At 38.7% G+C, this 19,983-nt stretch overlaps 1 protein-coding gene across 1 annotated transcript in view; it reads left to right on the plus strand.

Moving 5' to 3' along the window:
- Window positions 1–19,983, plus strand: part of BABAM2 (BRISC and BRCA1 A complex member 2) — a gene marked incomplete at its 5' end in the record, with an annotated part of 402,516 nt that overhangs the window by 363,135 nt on the left and 19,398 nt on the right. The window contains one exon of the mRNA XM_012803778.1: window positions 4,593–4,746. Coding sequence (XP_012659232.1) covers window positions 4,593–4,746 — 154 coding nt within the window. The remainder of the gene's footprint in view (window positions 1–4,592; window positions 4,747–19,983) is intronic.

Genomic DNA, 19,983 nt, shown 5'->3' on the forward strand with positions numbered 1-19,983 from the left:
CCTTAGCCACTTGAGCCACAGGCGCCGAGCCGAGCTATTTGTTCTTATAGTGAACAGGCCCAGAGTGGGATTTCTTTCAGCCCTCTTAATTCTGCTCTTATTGCACTCTCCCCTTCCTTCCTTCACTTATCACTGCTGGCTCTGAATCTGTCTTGTCTTCATCTTACTATAATTAGGTATGTTTTATTTTTCTGGAAAATTCATACCCTTAAACTTCCTAGAACTCTGCCTGAAGTGTACTGAGTATCTGATAAGCCATCCTGTGAATCAGATGGACAATATGGCATTCCTTTTGGCTGTGTCAGCGTCATTTTTCCATTGTTGAGGTTTTTAGAGGAATGAGGCATTTTTAGAATCTTATGAATTTAGAGACTACTTTACTGGAATCTTCTTGTGGTGAAAGGTGAGCCTTTGGAGTAGATAAGCTTGTTTACAAGGGAGAGTAAAACTGTAGCCGTCCATTGGAACCTCAGCATGGATTAGAGAAAGGCAGCATGGGCCAGTGTTTAGCTTCCTCTCGAAGCTGCACGCTTGGCTGTTGTGTGGAGAACACCACTGGCTCTGGGCCTGTGCCCAGGAGAACTCATCACTGCAATGACTGTCTAGAATGAGGCAAACTGGGGTGGAACTTAATTATTCCTGCCTTCTCCCACAGGTTCAGAGCCTGTGAAAGAGTCCTGTGAACTGTCTGGTTTTTACAGATTTGAAAGTGTTTGATGTAACTTATTTCAACAAGCTGGGTGTGTGTTTGTGTGTTTTTTAACAGACAGGGTCTTGCTCTGTCACCCAACCTGGTAGCGGTGTCGTCATAATTCACTGCAACCTCAACTCTTAGACTCAAGTAATCCTCCCACCTCAGCCTACTAAGTAGCTGGGACTATAGGCATGTGCCCAACACCCAGTAATTAAAAAAAAAAAAAAAAAAAGCCTTGTTTTTAAGTTTAGGGTCTTTCTATGCTGCCCCATCTAGTCTCAAAATGCTGGCCTCAATCCTCCGGCCTCAGCCTCCAAAAGTGTTGTAATTATAAAAATGAGCCACCATTGTCAGCCTTTAACAAGTTCTTGAAGAAAGTAATGCTTGAGAAATGGTTATTGAAGTTCCACTAAATAAGTGAGGACCATCCATTCCGTGGGTAGAGAGCTGATCAAAATGTAGTCTCTGTATATAGGAAGAAGGAAATAGGAAGCAGTTGTCAAAACAGTACTGACAGTAGGTAAGGGAACCAAATGGAATGATTTTGCTGCAGGAATCAATCCTGAGCCAGTAGGTTCTAAGAAAATACATCGATTTTAATATGACTTAAATTATGAACCCAAATTCTTTAGAACCCAAGAGGTTCCTTCAGAGCAAGCTATTTGTTTGAAGGCTAAAAGCAATTACTTTACTATGCGTCAGAAAATCATGAGTTAACCCATAGGCAAAAGTTAACTGGCAATAACTCCTGGGGATAAGGAAAACAAGCTTTGTTTTTTTTTTTTTAAATCTTGACTAATTTGTACCATTCAAATTCTTATAAGAAAAATGCAAAGTATTTCTTATAAATATTTTAGTTATTAACTCATTCTTCTATGTAGGACATTTTTAAAGAAGCCATCCTTTTGTCAACTGTTGACTGCTAAAGACATCATACAACTTAGTTGAGTAAGACAGTTGTATTTTTTAAATTGTACTTTCTCGTGTGTGAATTAACATGTGAATTACCAATTTTATCTCTGTACTTTCACCATTCCTGTTCTCCTAATAATCCAGTTATTATATGCACAGAGAAAGTATTCAAATTTTAATATTGGCTTCAAAGCCAGTTTGTTAGACAAATCTCCATGGAAAAATAATCATGTCACCTGTGCTTTGGGGGGATCATGGTACATATCAGCATGTAGCTTGCTAGTTGCCTTTTTTTTTTTTTAATGAGAACAACTCACTTGCCTAACTAAATAAATTACATTAACATTTTGAATTGTTTCTCATGATAATTGGGCAGTTGGGGGGTTAAAGAAGATGATTAAAAAAAATAGATGGGAAAGGCATTTTTCAGCTTAGCAAAATACTGATACCAGCAAGTCATTTTCTACAAAACTAAATAACAAGAACAGAAAACATAATGCATTCCAAAGCCCAAAAATAAGCCAGTAGCTTGAGAATCACATGCCCTGTGGTATTATCTGCATTCCTTTTGATAGTAAGCAATAACTTACTTACTTTACATTTATAAATTATTGCCATTGGATTTTATTATTTAAAATTGTTGCTTTTTTGTACAGCATGTTAAATACTTTTCGGCTGGTAATGATCTCTTTGGGGGTTAATCTGAATCTGTTTTCTATTTGGAAACCTGTATATAATATGAAAAGAAAATAATTAAAGTCAGATTAAAGTGTATGTGAATAGAAATTTTTTCTAAAATTAATCACAGGAAATGAAATGAGTAATCAGAAAACATATAAACTTAATTTTAGAAAGCAATATTTGGTCAAAGTGACTGAAGATGTTACAGATCATGCCGTTTGTAATATTAATAGATTCAAAAGGGTTTCCTGAATTGAGTTATTTATAATTTGAATTAGTCTTTTTCACATTTTGTATTGTTCCTATATGAAGTTTGTTATGAAATTTCTGCTTTGGCACAAACAGCCATGTATTGAGACTGCCTTATTGTGGTGCTTGAAAAATATGACTAAAGAGTGGACATTCAAAATCTTGCCCTTTGGTTACAGTGTGATTCATCTGTAGAAACCCCCCACAGCACTGAGTCAGATATCATCAGAGTCAAGTGCTGGCAGAGGTCTAAGAGGCCCTACCAACTGGACAGGTTTTTGTTTCTTGGGGTTTTTTGGTTGTTTTTTCCTTTTTTTTTTTTTTTTTTCTGAGAACGAGCCTCAAGCTATCGCCCTAGGTAGAGTGCTATGGTATCATAGCTCACAGCAACCTCCAAATCCTAGGCTCAAGTGATCCTCCTGCCTCCGCCTCCCAATTAGCTGGGACTACAGGTGCCCGCCATGATGCTTTTTTGGTTGCAGCTGTCATTGTTGTTTGGCGGGCCCAGGCTGGATTCGAACCCACCAGCTCAGGTATATGTGGCTGGCGCCTTAGCCGCTTGAGCCACAGGCGCTGAGCCTGTTTTTCCCTTTTTAAAGTTTGCTAGGAACTCAAGTTTTCTTTCAAGAAATCATATGGGGTGCTTAGAGGTCCTAATCCAAGTTGAATGTCACCCTAGACTAGGATATTGATAGAGGTATAACTATTTAGGGTGTATATTAATATTTTTAATATACCTGCCTCATTTAACAAAAAAAATGAACTTCATTCATGCTTCACAATGAAAACTTTAGCTTATGTCATAATTATAATTATGAAATAGTGAGTGAGTTCTAAGCAGGTTATACCAGTATGCATTGGAGCAGGAGGAGGCAGTGCTGGCATAGTAGGAGTCCAGGATTTGAGTCATGGGACTAGATTTGAGTCTTGCCCCTGCCTAGCTTTGACATGAGCAGGTTATTAGCCTTGGAATCTATTAATCTTGGAATTTAATCTCATCGGTTAAATGCAAATGTTAAAAAGTAGCGTCTCTTTCACAGTTACAAGTAACAAATTAGAGAAATTATGTACAAGTATTCTTAAAAGCTAGAAAGTTCTAGACACATTTTTCTTGTTAATTTTTTATAATGTCCCTGTTCTTTGTCCTAGAAAGGGCTAACATTCACATAAACACACATTATATACCTTTGAGAATGTGCTGTTGAAACGATCTGGGTTTTTAGTGATGTTTTGTCTCAACTAAAAATAGCAAGTCATTTTCTTTTTCAAAATTAAGTTCAAAGAACCCCAAAATGAAAAGAGAGAGCACGTAACACATGTTAACAGGATTAGAATCAGCCTGCACTATCACAGTAGACGTATTTGGTGCTCAGATTAGTCCCTGTTGCATTCCATTAAGGAACTCCCACTGATTTCAGAGATATAAATATATGTGGTAATACATATGGAAATTGAAACTGCTGAGTATCAGAATTCACTGCTTGATTGGAAATAGAGTGATTTTTTTTTTCTGGTGGTCCCGTTGCCATATTCAGTCAAGTAGAAAGATGGTCACCTGCCTTCTTTATCCCTTTACCAAATCCATTCTTGAAAACAGCCTTCCTCTGACTTCTTTTGTAGTATTACAGATGAGGAAGCCACTATCCAACCCTTGAAGAGTTTGTGCTACGATAGAGACTTAAAACCAATAGACTGCTAACTCTGCTATGAAACATTGTACGAAAGAGGTGCTGGAGGAGACAGGCCGATGGCTGCCAGTGCCGAGCCACTCTTCTGCCCTAAGTTTTTGTGACCATTTCATAGAGTTCTTTCAGCACCTATACATCATGCCTTATGTGATTACATTTTCTCTCACTTGTGATTTACCTCTCTTAACTAGATTGTGTACTCCTTAAAGGCAGGGACCTTGTATTACTTATTCTTTCTCTCCACTCTGAACCTTTTTCCAAAACTCAACCAGCCTTTGTGGTTTTGTGTTTTGTGCCAAACATTCTGATTTAACCAAACAGTGTCTTAAGATGTATTTACACTCTGTTCTTTTTTTCTGTCTTTGCAGTTGACCTGCCCCTGTTTTTTCCCCGAGACCAGCCAACTCTCACATTTCAATCCGTCTATCACTTTACCAACAGTGGACAACTTTACTCCCAGGCCCAAAAAAATTATCCGTACAGCCCCAGATGGGATGGAAATGAAATGGCCAAAAGAGCAAAGTAAGTGAATCCATTATTTCTTACAGATAGGAATTTTTTTTTTAAACCTAGTGTAGGGGTTGGCAAGCTACTGTGCTCAGGTTAAATCTTGCCCTATGCCTATTTTTTAAAGTAAAGTTTTATTGAAACAAAGTAATGCCCGTTTCTTTACTTATCTATGCATGTTTTCACACTACAATAACAGTGAGAAGTTGGAACAACCACCGTATGGCCTTCAAAGCCAAAAACATTTACTATTTGGGCCTTTGTATTCTAATCAGGGAGACGCTGACCTGTATCTGAAAGTGTTTCCCTTTCCTACTATTTCAGTTGGTCTCTAAACTGCTTACTTTTCTATAAAATTAAATGTAAGATTTATCAGAAATACATATCTCCATTTATGTTAGGGAAGTACTAAATAGAAATTAGAGTCATATATAAATGGTGTCAGTAATGACTACTTTTATATTTTTTTAAAAATGAAAAATTTAAATAAATAAATAAATGAAAAATTTCAGGTGGCAGTAAACAAAGAGAATTGTTGCTTAATAGTCATTAGATGTATCTAGTAGCTACTTTTTTTATATGGAATTGAGTCTCTTTGAATTATACCCCTCATTGCATCTCTGCATATGCCACAGCCAGTGCCCAAAGTAGGACCTGCGTGTTTCTTGATTAAATAAATGGCTACGCAAACAACTGAGATGTGTTAAAGTTACTATGGAAGTAAGCTTGAGATTTCATAGAGGTCGAAGCTAGCTAGAATTTGGAGTTTAGAGGTCCAGTATTGCTCACACACCTCTCCGTGTGGAAGGCTGTCATTCTCAGGTAGAGTTTAGAGATGAGGGGTACAACTGTTGTTCACAAACCTCTCAGTGTGGGAAGCTCTCACCTCAGTCATATGAAATAGGTAAATTCAGAAATAGGCCAAGTTGGTTTTCTTAGGTAAGACTTTAGTGTCTGGAGCATCAATCTTCATGAACCATGGACTCCTAGATTGAAGTAGCAGTGTATCAGAATTATAGTTTCCAAAAATAAATTACAGAGTGGCATGTGGTTATTACTTTATCACTCGGAACAGCCATATGTTTCACACCTGTGATCCCAGCTGAAGGATGATCAGATCCAAAGAATCCCACAAATGAAGACTATTAAGCATCCTCTTTATTTGCTCATCCAATATTTCGTAAACATCTACCACGTTCCAGGCACTGTGCTCTAGGTTAGGGATATGATAATAAACAAACTGAAAAGTGTCCATATCTTCATGGAACTTGGGGCCCAACAGGGCGTTAGAGCCCTTATCATATCAAAGTTCTGACTTCTTTTAAAGTACCTGCTAACAAAGCCTGGCCTTCTATACCTGGAATGTTCTTGATTGGAGGACTTCTTACTTTTCCCTCCCCCCTCCCCAAGGCCCCATTCCTTTCCAGGGTGTCTCCTAGCCTCTCCTATACTTTTCTATAGTATGAGACCTTCACTTAGAGAAGGGTCAGGACTCCTTTAAACAGTGAGAGTGGCTTTTCCTAGAAATGCAGACTGCACCAGATTAATATGTGGAAATCGAGATTTATTATGTGAAACAGTGTGCCATCTTTCCCTGTGTTTTCCCTTTTGATCCATGATACCCAAGTCTGAAATTCTATTTAAGGAAAAAACAAACATATGCACATGTAACTGGTAACAATTATTAAGGACTTACATATCTTGAAATGCAACTGGAAAAAAGGATTTAGAAAGTAAGTTTTATATTTGAAGTACTGCAGTTGTTTAATTTTCTGGGCTTTGCCTGTATATAGACAGCATTTGCCCTTTGAAGATAGGCCATTATTTGTGGTATGTGCTGTGGAGTCTGAACCAGACATGTCTTTGTGGTTTCCATGGCAAAGTTATCTTGGTATGTTTGTGTGTGTGTGTGTGCGCGCGCGCGTGCGTTTTTCCTAAGTAGACATTTCAGCATGTATGAATTGAGTCTTTAAGAAGTTATAGACCGCAAACCCATGATTTCAGTATAGGAATATCGTAAGTGAAGCCTGTTTATCTTAACAGATTGGTTCAGAGCTTCAAGAGACATTTGCTTTATGTTAACACCAGTCTAAAGAAAACATCTGAAGTAACGTTAAAAAATCTGCTTTCTACTGTAGTGAAAATGGATCCATTTTAAATGTAATAAAAGAGAAAGCCAGCAGCTCAAGCTAGCAAGAAGAAATAGTTTAAAGCCTCCGTTCTTAAATTGAACTGAGTACTCTGGGCTGTGTCAGAAGGCCAGTATAGATAAACACAGCCCCCCCCCCCCGGCCCCCTAAAACTGTCCTGCACCATATAGCTTGCGATTGTTGGAAAAGTTTGGAGAGAAAGGTCAACTGTAGCATTCCTTACACGCCCTGTTTCTTTGTTCTGTGAAAATGCTGTATGTACACAGTACGTAAAAGGCTATAATTCACTTGGGGAGCTCTGCCCCTGACATAAACACTCTCACGGCTTATGAACAGCAGTAGAGCCCTTTGAGTAGAATCAGCTGTCTATTCCCTCCTATAGAGCAAAATCCTAAACATGTGAACTCAGAAAAGATACTTCCTAGCACTAGCCAGGGCTTTTCCTGCCACATGTGCTTCTTGCTCACAGCTGTCTGGCACATTTTGTCCCTTATAAAGTGAAATACCCTTTAGTGAGTGAGCATAGGCTTGGGGTTCGTGTGTGCCCCAGCTCCTATCACAAAGTCTAATCCTGTAGCTGTATAGCCTTGGGCACAGCTCTTAGCCTCTTTGAACTTCATTGTGTAGAACAGGATTGGACTCCTCCTTGTTGGATGGACTGGCTGTGAACCTCAGTGCCTTTCTTCACTCCCTTTTCCCCACCCTCTTTCTGCCCCCTTAGGTCTATTCATCCTTCGGCCCCCTTCCCTCTGGGTTTCCCGTCCTCGCTCACTCACAGACAGGTGTTTTCCCTCTTCTCGTCAGTCTCACTTGACTGGGGGCACAGAATGCTTCAGGATCTCTTATTTTTTTATTTTTTGGTTTTTCCCATCTCCGTATATGTCTTATTTCCTTAACTAAATCATAAGTTCTCTGAAGCCAAAGGCTTTGCATATATATCTTTTTTATTAGTGCAGTGTAATTTACCAACATTAGAGTGGAGATATTTTAAGTATATACCTTTTGAAGAATTTTAACAAAGTTAACTTATACCCCTTTCCCAATAAGTCTTTTCACTTAATGATTTTTATCATTTCTTAGTTTTTCCTTTTTAGGTACTTCATAACTTTTCGTGTCCTGCTTTCATTTAACATAATTTTTAAAGATTTGTCTATTATGGCATTCTTTTCTAACTGCTGAGTAAGATTCCAATATGTGACTATGGTATAATTTATGAATCCATTTACCTGTATGTGAGTATATTTGGGTTGTTTCTAGTTCGGAGATTTTATGAAAAGAACTACTCTGACCAAGCCTTTTTATAGACATCTGTTTTCCTTTCTTTGGGTAAATACCTGGGAGTGGGAGAATGTATATGATTAACTTGGTAAGAAAGTGACAAACTTTTCCCAAAGTCGTTGCATTGGTTTCTGCTCCCGCCAGCAGTATGCAAGGGTTCCAGTTGTTCCACATTCTCATCACCACGTGGTATTTTCAGTCTTTGTGATTTTAGCCATTCTAGAGGGGATGTAGTGATAGCTCACATTTTTAATTTGCATTTCCTGATGGCTAATGATGTTGAGCACCCTTTTGTGTACTTAATGGTTTGTCTACTTCTGTGAAGAGCTTGTTCAAATCTTGCCTATTTTGAATTTGATTTTTAATTTTTTATTAATGAGATTGGTATCTGAGCTTTTAATATATTTGTCAGATACGTGTGTGATGAGTACTGTCTCCCAGTCTGCCGCTTGCCTTTCCATTTTCTTAACGGTATGTTTGATGAGCAGAAACTTTTTATTTTGTGTGCAAGCTATTTTATCCGTGTTCTCTTTTTATGTTCATGGTCTTTTATCCTCAGAATTAGTTACCTACCACAGAGTCATGAAGAATTATCCTATGTTTTCTTCTAGAATCTTTAGTTTTTGCTTTGACTTTTAGGTCTATGATCCTTCTCAAATAATTTTTGTGTATGGTGTGAGGTAGAGGCTGAAGTTATTTTTATATAACATAGAACCTTCATAGTTGACCACCTCCCTGCTTTGACTGCCTCCTTGAGTTGACCTAATTTTCATAGACTGGACATGCATCATGTGTACCTATCAGTACAGTAGGCCTAGTTCCCATGTTGACCACCTCGGTATATTGACCAGTTTGTTACAGTCCTTTCAGTAGGAAACTTACAGAAGTTCTACTATATATTCAGATATTTCAGCACCTTTGCAACACATTTCAAATCTTTGTTGAAAAGATTTTTCTTTACCCATTAAATTGCCTTCACTTCTTTGTCAAAAATTAATTGACCACAGATGAGTGGGTCTATTTTTGGATACTTCATTCTATTTCATTGATCTGTTTGTGTATTTATATACCAGAGCCAATACTTCTTGAAATCAGGAAGGGTAATTCTCCAACTTTGTTCTCTTTAAAGATAGTTTTAGCTATTTTAGGTTATTTGCATTTCCATATATATTATGGAATCAGTTTGCCAGTTCCAACCTCAGCCCTCCAAAAAAGCCTTCTGAGATTTTGATTGGAATGGCATTGAATCTGCTGATCAACAAGAGGAGAACTGACATTTTTGCAATATTGTATCTTGTAATCAGTGAACATGGCTTTATTTAGGTTTTTAATTTATCTTAGACAATTTTTAAAGATTTTAGTGTGGAATCTTAAACATTTTTTAGTGTTTTTGTTTCTATTATTAATTATATATTTTTAAATTTTATTTTCCAGTTGTTGCTAGTGTATAGGAATACAAATGACTTTTCTATAATGACACAGTGTCCTGCAACAGTGCTAAAATCACTTATTACTAATTGGGTGTAGTAGCTTGTTTCATAGATTTTTGTTTGGTTTTTTGGGGGGCTTTTTTGGGTTTTTTTTGCACTTTTGGCCAGGGCTGGGTTTGAACCCGCCACCTCTGGCATATGGGGCTGGCGCCTTACCCCTTTGAGCCACAGGCGCCACCTTTTCATAGATTTTTAATCATGTTTTTTCTTTTTGCTACCACTTGCACTGACTAAGAACTCCAGTACAATGTTGTACGCGAATACAAGTTGTGAGAGCAAACTTCATGTATTTCCCCATTAAGGTTGATTTAGCAATAGGTTTTACATAGATGTCTTTATCAGATTGAAGAAATTTCTTTATATTTCTATTGTGCTAATTTTTTGTTATGGATGGATGTAAATTCTGTAGATTGCTTTTTCTTTTTCTGCATCTTTTGATAAGATCATTTAGTTTTTCTTTAGTTTTTGAATGTTGAGCCAACCTTGCATTTCAAAGATAAATCATTCTCAATTATGATATTTATTCTTTTTTACAAAATTAGATTTGATTTGCTAAACTTCTGTTAAGATTTTTACATCTGTGTTTATGAGCGATACTGGTTTGAACTTTTTCTTCTGTTGCCTTTGTTGAGTTTTTGGTATCAGCACATGCTGGCTTCATAAAATGAATCAGGAAATATTCCTTCCTCCTTCGTTTTCTGAAAGAGTTTATATAGGTTTGGTATTATTTCTTTCAAATGACTGAAAGAGTTTTCTTTGTGGGAAGAAATTCAGTGTCTTTACTAATTATAGGGATATTCACATTTTTTTAATTTCTTCTAGTGTTAGTTTTCAGAAGTTGTGTTTTTTAATAAGGAATTTATCTGTCATGTCTAAGTTGTCAAACTGATGATGAATATCCTAAATACTCTTGACATGATCATTACACATTCTGTGCATGTAACATTACACCCCATTAAGATGTACAAATTTTATGTACCAATAAAAATTGTTTAAAAGTAATTAGCATAATATTATTTATAATATTTCCTCACTATAGGATCTATAGTGACATGCCTTCTTTATTCCTCCAGCTCTTCGGCTTAAGCAATTCTCTTGCCTCAGCCTCCCAGGTAGCTGGAACTACAGGCACCCACCACAACACCCAGCTATTTTTTTGTTGAGTTTGGCTGGGGCTGGGTTCAAACCCACCACCCTCGTTATATAGGGCTGGCGCCCTACTCACTGAGCCACAGGCACCACCCAATTTTACTGATCTTTTCAAAGAAGTGACTTTGGACATTATCGATTTTTATCCATGATTTGTTTTCTGTTTTATTAATTTATACTTTTTATTTTCTTCCATTCATCTACTTATTTTTAGCTTAATGTTTTCTTTTCAGACTTCTTAGAGTGGAAGCTTAAGTCATTGATTATAATCTTTTCTTCTTTTTTAATACAAAAGTACTCTCTAAGGATTGGTTTAGCTATATCCTGCAAATTTTTGTATCTTGTTTTTCATTATCATATTGTTGAAAATATTTCCTAATTTCCCTTGTGATTTCTTTTTTAGCCATGAGTTATTTATAATTGTAGTACTTGAATTTCAAGATTTTTCTAGATCTCTTACTGTTACTGATTACTAGTTTAATTCTGTTTTGGCCAGAAATCATAATCTATATGATTTCAGATCTTTAAAATTTGTTGAGACTTATTTTATAGGCTGGGATGTGGCCTATCTTGGTAAATATTTCAGGTGAATCTAAAAAGAATGTGTGTCCAGCAGTTTAGGGGCACAATAATTGTATATGCACATGAAGTCAAATTACTTATTAGAATTATTCAAATCTATCTCCTCACTGTTATTTTTGTGTGTCTATTTATTATATCAGTTACTAAAAGGATATATTAAAATTTCCATTTAGAATTTTGGATCTTCTATTTCTCCCTTTAATTCTGTAAATTTTTGCTTTTTATATACTAAAGTTTTCTTTTTTAGATATGTACATATTTCAAATTGTTGTATCTTCTTGACAAATTTGCCCTTCTATAATTATAATATGATTATTTCTGGTAATAATCTTTCACTTGAAGTCCGCTTTGCTTGTTATTAAAAAAGTTGTATCAGCTTTCCTTCATACATGTATATTATTTGCATGGTATTTTTTTTCACTTTTACAAAAAAATCGATATCTTTATATTTCAAGGAAGCCTTATATAGATCTCATTTTTTTAATCCAGCCAAATAATCTCTGCCTTTTAGTTAGACTATTTAGTTTATTTACATTTAATATAATTAATATGCTCACTGGGTTTAAGTCTTAACAATCTTCTTGTTTGTTTTATTTTTTATTCCTTTCTTCTTTCAATTGATTCAGTATTTTTACTATACTATTCTGTTTCTTCCACTGCCTTTTTGGCTATAATGTCTTTGTATCATATTTTAGTCATTTATGCACAAAAAATACATTCTTAACTTGTACAGACTACCATGAATTAATACTGTAATGCTTCACATCTAATTTAAAGACCTAAAATAGTGTAATTCTCTTGCTATCTTCTTTTAGCCTTTGTGCTATTATATTCCTATGTTTTCCTTTCCTTGTAAGTCAATTGACTCTAAGCAATTAAGAAAAGAAAGAAAAAATGTGTTTCATTTTATTCTGTAGTTTCCAAATAAAAATGATAAAGAATAATTTCCTCTCAAGAAGGAAAAAACCTTATGTTCAAATGTCTTCCTCAAAACAAGCCATTAGGGAGATCATATCTAACATATATACAGAGAACATTGAGACTCACAGTCAACAAGGAAAAAAAAAAAACTACACCTCCATGACATCCAGGCCTTTGTACTTCATTTACAATGTGCTGTCATTATAAGAGTAAGTATAACCCACTCTTACACTTTCATGTGATCATTGCTACAGCCCTTTGAGGGATGCAATGCAGAAATTCTTATTGCCCTTCCTACAGATTCAGAAAAAAAGCTGAGCCTTAGAGGGATTAACTGACCTTCCCAAGGGCACACAGCTGGCTTCTTTTGGAGTCGGATTCAGCATAGATCCTCTGACCTTTCTGCACATCCATACCCAGGCAGATACAGCTCCCCACTCTCTTTACCAGTTGTCTAAGGCTGCCTCCCTAGCACTTGAGTGATATCTGTAGAGAGGAAATGCATATGGCAATTAAGAGCACTGACCCTGAAGTCAAGAAATAACTATCTGGATTTAAACTTGTCTCTATCACCCACCCAGTAGTTTATGTGACTTTGAGCAAGTTCACAAATGTACTGTCTTAAAATACCAAAATTATTAATCTCACTGTTTGGGGGGGGAGGGGGATTCAGAACCCCACACAAGATGCCTGTGTTCTCTGTTCAGGGTCCTAGACAACTAAAATTCAAGTGTTGGCTGGAGTTGCAATCTCACTTGAGGCTCAGGGTCCTCTTCCAGACTCATTTAGCATGGTAGCAGAGTTTGATTCCTGAGGTCCCTGTTTCCTTATTGGTCATTAACTGGAGACCACTCTCAGCAGCTAGAGGCTGCCCACATTCCCTAAAACATGGTCTCCTCCATTTTCAAGACACCAGTTGTACATTAAATCCTTCTATTTCAAACCTCTGATTTCTGTGTTTCTGACATTTAACCCATTCGATAAAGTCAGTTAATTTTCCTTCCTTAAAGTCACCTGTGCCATGTAACTAAATCTACTTACCAGAATAAAGTCTATCATATTCATAATGGGTAGAAAGTTTTGAAGGTCATGTTAGATTTCTGCATGGGGTAATTTAGGTGAATTTTCTAGCACAGGGTCTGGCATGCAGTGACAATTCAATAAATGTTAACTATCAGTATTATCATCCCTGAAGGAAAAAGGCATTTTTTAATTAAAAGATAGCAGAGTCAACATTGATAGCTTTACATGTACCCTAGTAAACAGTCCCTCAGCAACCACAGTGGATCAGCCAGAGATTGTGACGTTCAAAGCTATCCCATTAATGGCTGCTATCACTTCAAAAAACTGAACAGATGATTTTTGCATGAATTTCACTGTATAAAGGCATCAGGTTGACCTTATAGGTCTGAGTAGGATCTTAGACTAGAATTTAACCCCCAAACCACCTACTGCAGTGGTTTGTCACACATTAAATCCATTATATAAATGAATTCACTAAAGAATATTTTTAAAAATAGTTTCTCAGTCAACACATGGGAATAATTCTTAACAAGCCTCCTAAAACCATTTGTTGTTTCCCCTCTTGCCTCAAGGTCAAAAGAGATGTTATTTTCTTATCTAGAAACCTATCCAAACCCAACACCATCTATATTTCCCGTATGTTCCTCTTCACCATGTGTACTTTTTTATTTGTCATTTAGTTGTCTTTGCAGAATAACTTTCTTTTTCAGTAATGTTTTTAAAACTTGTATATTCTGAGCTGTTTGAATTGTTTTTCGTAGTTAATATATTAGTATTCCCAAAGACCATTTTCTTCTGACTTCTCATCAGCTGCCAAATGCTTCAGTCCTCTAAAGAAAACAGATAAAAACAGATCACTTCCCTCCATATAAGAGAAGGTACATGCCCCCACCCTATTTGCCTTCCATCTCCACCCCCTACCATAGTCTCCGAGGCCCCTCTGGCCCCCTGGAACCCCATGGAGCACAGTGTAGAAATCCCAGTTCTAACAGTGTGCCTCCTACAGCATGGTGGCTCTCTGGGGACTGGACAGGGCTAAGGCAGAGGTGTTTATCAAGTGCTTGTTTGTGTGTTTGTTTCTCTAGGAATTAATCACTGGCCACTTTTCTCCCTGTTGGTAGTTCCCTGGGGTAGCTCACATGGTGCTTTGTTTCTGCTGAGATTTCCTGTTCCAGAATCAAGTCTCTCTGTGCATTCCTCAGGTTTCAGGAGCTAGCCAGAGAGAGCCTAGGCTGCACTTCTTATTACTCCTCATCCAACACTGCTCCCTGTTAAGGAGAAACCTTTTCAACACTCTTCCCTCTCCCTGGATCTCTATTCACCCCAACCTGTCCCTTCTCTTCATGTCTGTGTTCCTGGGATGACCAGCTAGCTGCAAATGCTCACTCTCTGTGTCCCCTCTGGAGTGGGGGAGCAGCTGCAGACCTGAGCAACTCTGGATAGGAAGGGTGATTGGCAGAAGGCACATCACTGGGAGCAGGTGAGTGCCAGGCCCCAGGGGCCCATCTGGGGACAGACCTTAATGACCGAACCTGGAAACCCAACTATGGCTGTGATTCTTGAGTTTTCTTTTTTCTTCTGTTTTGCCCTTTAAAAAATCCCAGTCTCATAGCTGAACTCCCCTTGGGAGGGAAGAGGGAATTTTCCAGGCCCAGGCCAGCATAGCTTGGACAGTCATAGCCCCCTGAGAAGACAATAAAGGAACCAGTGCTGGTGAGTGGCAGAGGAATTGCAGCTGGCTGAGTGGCCAAGGCTGCGTGAACTGGGTTCCTGTATAAACCAGCTCACCCATCCCTCCTGGGCTTTTTCCTCATGGGGTTCAGAAATATAGAAGCTGTGAAGAGAAAAGTAAACCAAGTAAATAACATGGAATTTTTGGATCCCTGAACTCTCAAAGAGAATCATTCTTAAAAGTATCTTCAAGGGATTTGGTTTGTTTTTCCTTTGAGAGGAGGGAGCAACAGAGATGGGAGCAATTCAAATCTGCCTAACATCCAGGCATCCTCTTTAAATTGCATAGGTCAGAGAGAATGTGTTATTTATTAGAACCTGACATCTGTTGCTGTGAAATGATAAGCTCCTTTAAGAAGCCTGGCCATCAGTTACTGCTAACACAGCCCTCATCCCAAAGCAAGCTGCTCACCCTCCCTTCAGCCTGCGCGGACCAGGCTGCACCAGGCACGAAGTGTTTACAGCCCAGCTCAGCCTCCTCACTCCTCTAAGGGGAATGGGGTGGGGAAATCCCTTCCTCAGCTCCCCTCAGGCCATCTTGTCCCAGGCTCTCCATCTCTTTGATTCCCCTCAGGGCTTCTCTGAGGGCTGTTTTAAGGACTGAACCACCTGTTCATCCTACTTTCTTAGCGGAAAATGGTTGAGGCTTAGCTCTGGCCTCATCACACAAGCCAGAAGAAGCTGCACTGAACTTGGCTTATCAGGAGAGTCACATGGAAAGAATAACTGGAAGGTCAGCACATCTTTGTCAGAGAAATCAGCTTGGTTGTAGTCTTAGGAGAACTACTGAATGCTTAGGCTTAGGTTCCAGTTACCCAGCCAGCCAGCCAGCCAGCCATTGGGAGAAGGTTACAATCACCAGCTACAGTTATGGCCTTATTTGTGAGTTGTGATAACATATTATCTTTCCTAGAAGAATATGTAGATGACTTGCAGAGTCAGAAAAGAAAGGGTAGAAAAGCTGGTTTTAGAGTTTTAGAATATGCCAAAGTGGGAACATATGCTTATTAATAGAATTAGAAGTTCCTTGAAATATTAAAGGAAGAAACATCCAGTTAGTGAAAATAATGCACCTGGAGTTAGGTGACCTGGGTCTCATCTAGGCACCAGATTAATTTCCTGTGTGATTGCGGAAAAGACACGTCATCTTTCTGGGCTTTGGTACCCTCATCCGAAAGTTCTGGGCTGGAGCCCACCTGATGATCACTAAGTTCTAATATATTTTTGGAATTTCAAGTGAGAATTGTGTTGTGTTTAAGGTAGCTGAGCATACCTTTTTATTCATGTTAAAAATTTTCCATCTCCATTGCCAGAGGTCAGACACAAATTGAAAACATTTCTAAATGGAATTAAGTACACCATGTACGTGATGCTTTTTTGTACAGCCTGTATCTGATATTTATAGAACACTTCACTTGCAGAACGTGCACACATATGCCCTGAACACACACCCAGAAAAATAATTCAAGATGTAATACATTTTCAGATGTCAAGTTAAAACAGCTTCTTGGGAATTAGGCTTGACTGTTCAGATGTGCGTGTGAGTTTCTGACAGGTGCTGCCAGGGCTGCTCAGGGCTGTCATGTGTGATGTGGAGTCCAGCCAAGGCAGGAGGGCCACGCTGCTTGTTTCTATCACTTCGCATTAAGGCTTGAATTCTAGAAAAAAAGGGAAGCATCAAAGAACAATAAGGACTGTCCATTCTGTGCATGTCATAATGATCCTTATGAGGCCTTGCTTCTGCAGAAACAAGATTTTGTCATGCCTCTTGTGAGATCATTCAGACATGGGCCACCTGTGAAAATGAACCAGATTCATGCCTTATTAAAGTAGAGGATTTATAGAGGTGAGCAAAAAAATTGGAAGCAGATATTGGGGCAGTTATCCCTACTCCAGTGACCTGCAAATCCATAGCCAACAACAGAGCTAAGTTTGGTGACCAAGCAGGAATGCATCCTCGGGAGGTAAGCATGACACTGAGCCAGTCACATGGAACATGAAAGGAACGTTAGAGATCATCTAGCATGGCCAGACCTAAGTGCAATAAGCATTAGCCATCATGGTAGAAATTAAACAAACTACTTGCTGTAAAACTCTTAGCACAGTGATTGATCAAGAGTTGACTTTCAAGTCATTTTGATTTACTGGAAGAACTTGTTCAAGACATACAGAACCAAGATTAGAACCCTGAGTTCTGATTATTGGTCCAGAGCCTAACCCAAGCCACCTCTGACCTCTGGCCTTTCCTGCTCCTTGCTTACACAAGCAGTACAGTGCAGTCAGGGCTAGAGGTTAGTGTCCAGGCAAGGCGCACCCACCCACATGGCCATGGAGTGGCCTGGTCTGGGAGCCTTCTTTCTAGTGGCTCAGCAGGAGGCTGAAGGCCTCTATGCCCAGGGTGTTCTTGAGCAAAAATAGTTCAAGAGTCTAAAGACTTGGCTCTCAGTACCTTTAAGAGAAGATAAAATGTTCCTGTGGCCAGACTTAGTGCTAGGGTCAATGGGCAAAAGAGAAGAAAGAGAATTGTAATGGGGCAGGTCAAAGGGAAGGCATGGTTTCACAGCTGCCTTCAAACCAGCTGGGAGGCTGCACAGTAAGAAGACAGAAAATTCCAGTGACTCCTATCTTCCCAGACTGACATACCCTCTGGCACTTAGTCATGCCTAATGGAAAATAGAAGCCAAGAAAGCAGAAGTGAGGTGGGGTCATCTAGGTTAGTCCTTAATCCAAAGTCATTTCTGAGGAAAAAAGGGTAGTTCGTCTCCTCGTGTGCCATAGGTGGTCAGGGCTGAGTTGCCAGGCCATGACCCTCAGGAGAAGAGGCTTTAGAGCAGCTATGGTTAGAAGAATCAAAACAGTGCTTTCCTAAGGTTGATCCAAAAAGCATCTAGTGTGCCAACACTGTGTGTAGCTGCAGTTACTGCTAAAACCATTCAGCAAACATGAAAAGGCTCACTATATACAAAATATGTCCAAAACACAGGGGACTACCACATGCACATACACACATGCAGGTACACACACACACACACAGAGTCGCTGCTCTGCAGGTGCTGAAACTCATCCATCCGTATTTTGAAGAGCCCCATCTACAAAGCTTGCTGATTGATTTCTGGAATGCTCCATCACTGCTTGAGATTCCATTATGACAACAGGGCCATCTATGGCATTAATTACTCAGTAAATTGAGTAACAAGTTAGAATTGCAAAGCAAAAAGCTATGGTGCTTTTTTCTAAAAATCAAAATCAAAATTTAGAAAACCAAAATTTTCTATTATTGATCATTTGAGGGATTGGATAATCCTTAAACTGTCCTTCTCCCACTGTCCAGAGAAGTGGAATTTACAGGAACAAACATGTAAAGATAAGACTACACTGTTTTTCTCAGACTAAATGATAATGGGTCACCCGTTTCTTCCTGATCATCTTACAGATGGTAACAATTATAAATATGTAGTAAGCACTCACAGCATACCAACACAGCTCTTAAAAGCTTTATATATTTTAACATCTGTATTTTCATAACAACCCTATGTGATAGTTACTGCTTTTAACAACCATTTTACAGATCATGAAGTTCAGGTTCTGCAAAGTGACATGATTTGTCCAGAGTCACACAGTGACTTAGCTTAGGAACTGAGAACATACCCACAGTTTCCCGACTGTTAGACTGGCACTCTGCTCTTGTCTGCTCTGCCTCTTCTTCAGATGGATGGTCCGAAGATGGAGGGAAGACGCTTATGCCAGAGGGAACAGAATACCCAGAGGCTCAGAGGAAGGGAAGCTTGGGGGTTCCATGTAGGCCAGGGTCCATTGAAGAGGAGCAGCAGAATACCCAGGAAAGGGAGGGAGGAGAGAGGAAAGGTGGCACAGCAGCATTTTACAGGACAGAGAGAACGCGCACTCTGGAATAGACCAACTAGAATGCACATCTTTGTCCTACCACTTTCTAGGGTCTAAATGTTTGTTTTTACCTCCTTGGTTTCCTTATCTGTAATGAGGGTAACAATTTTCCCTCACAGAGGATTGTGAATGTTAAGTGTAGGTCTGATTGCTAACTTTTTTTTTTTCAAATTAATATGAGGGAACAAATTTTTAGGTTCTATTGTTCTCACTTCCAAGGTAAAGTTCAAGTTGTAGAAGAGCCCCTCACCCGGGGAGCATGCTGCATATCTTCACATTGTGCACATTAGGTAAAATCCCAGCAATGCCCTTCCTCCTCCCGCCAGTCGCCCTCTCCCCCTCCCTCCCCACCCCTACTCCTCACTAGATGATATATGTGTTTTATCATTTGTATGAGTGTGTAAGTGTTTATATATTGGTTTCAAATTAGTACTAAGTACATTGGATACTTTTCTCCCGTTCTTGAGTTACCCTACTAAGAAGAATGTTTCACCTCCATCCAGGTAGACATAAAAGATGTAAACTCTCCATCTTGTTATGGTTGAATAGTATTCCATGGTATGCTCCAGTAAGATTAGCCCACATCACAAATTCCCAAAACTGCAGATGCTGACATGTATGTGGAGAAAAGGAAACACTTTGACACTGCTGGTGGGATTACAAACTAATGCAACCTTTATGGAAAGAAGTATGAAGAATTCTCAAAGAACTTAAAGAGTTTACCTTTTAGATCCCACAATCCCATTACTAGGTATCCACCCAGAAGAACAAAAATCATTTTAACACAAAGACATTTGCACCATAATGTTTATTGCAGTTCAATTCATAATTGCCAAGTTGTGGGTCTGATTGTAAAATGCCTGCCATGTTGTTGGTATTCACTTAAAAATAGCTGTGGTGGCTTGGCGCCTATAGCTCAACCGGCTAAGGCGCCAGCCACATACACCTAAGGTGGTGGGTTCGAATCCCCAGCCCGGACCCACCAAACAACAGTGACGGCTGCAACCAAAAAATAGCCGGGTGTT

Source organism: Otolemur garnettii, unplaced genomic scaffold (genome assembly GCF_000181295.1).
Source record: "Otolemur garnettii isolate 467f Iridium unplaced genomic scaffold, OtoGar3 scaffold00022, whole genome shotgun sequence".
In the NCBI taxonomy this organism is placed as follows: Eukaryota; Metazoa; Chordata; class Mammalia; order Primates; family Galagidae; genus Otolemur; species Otolemur garnettii.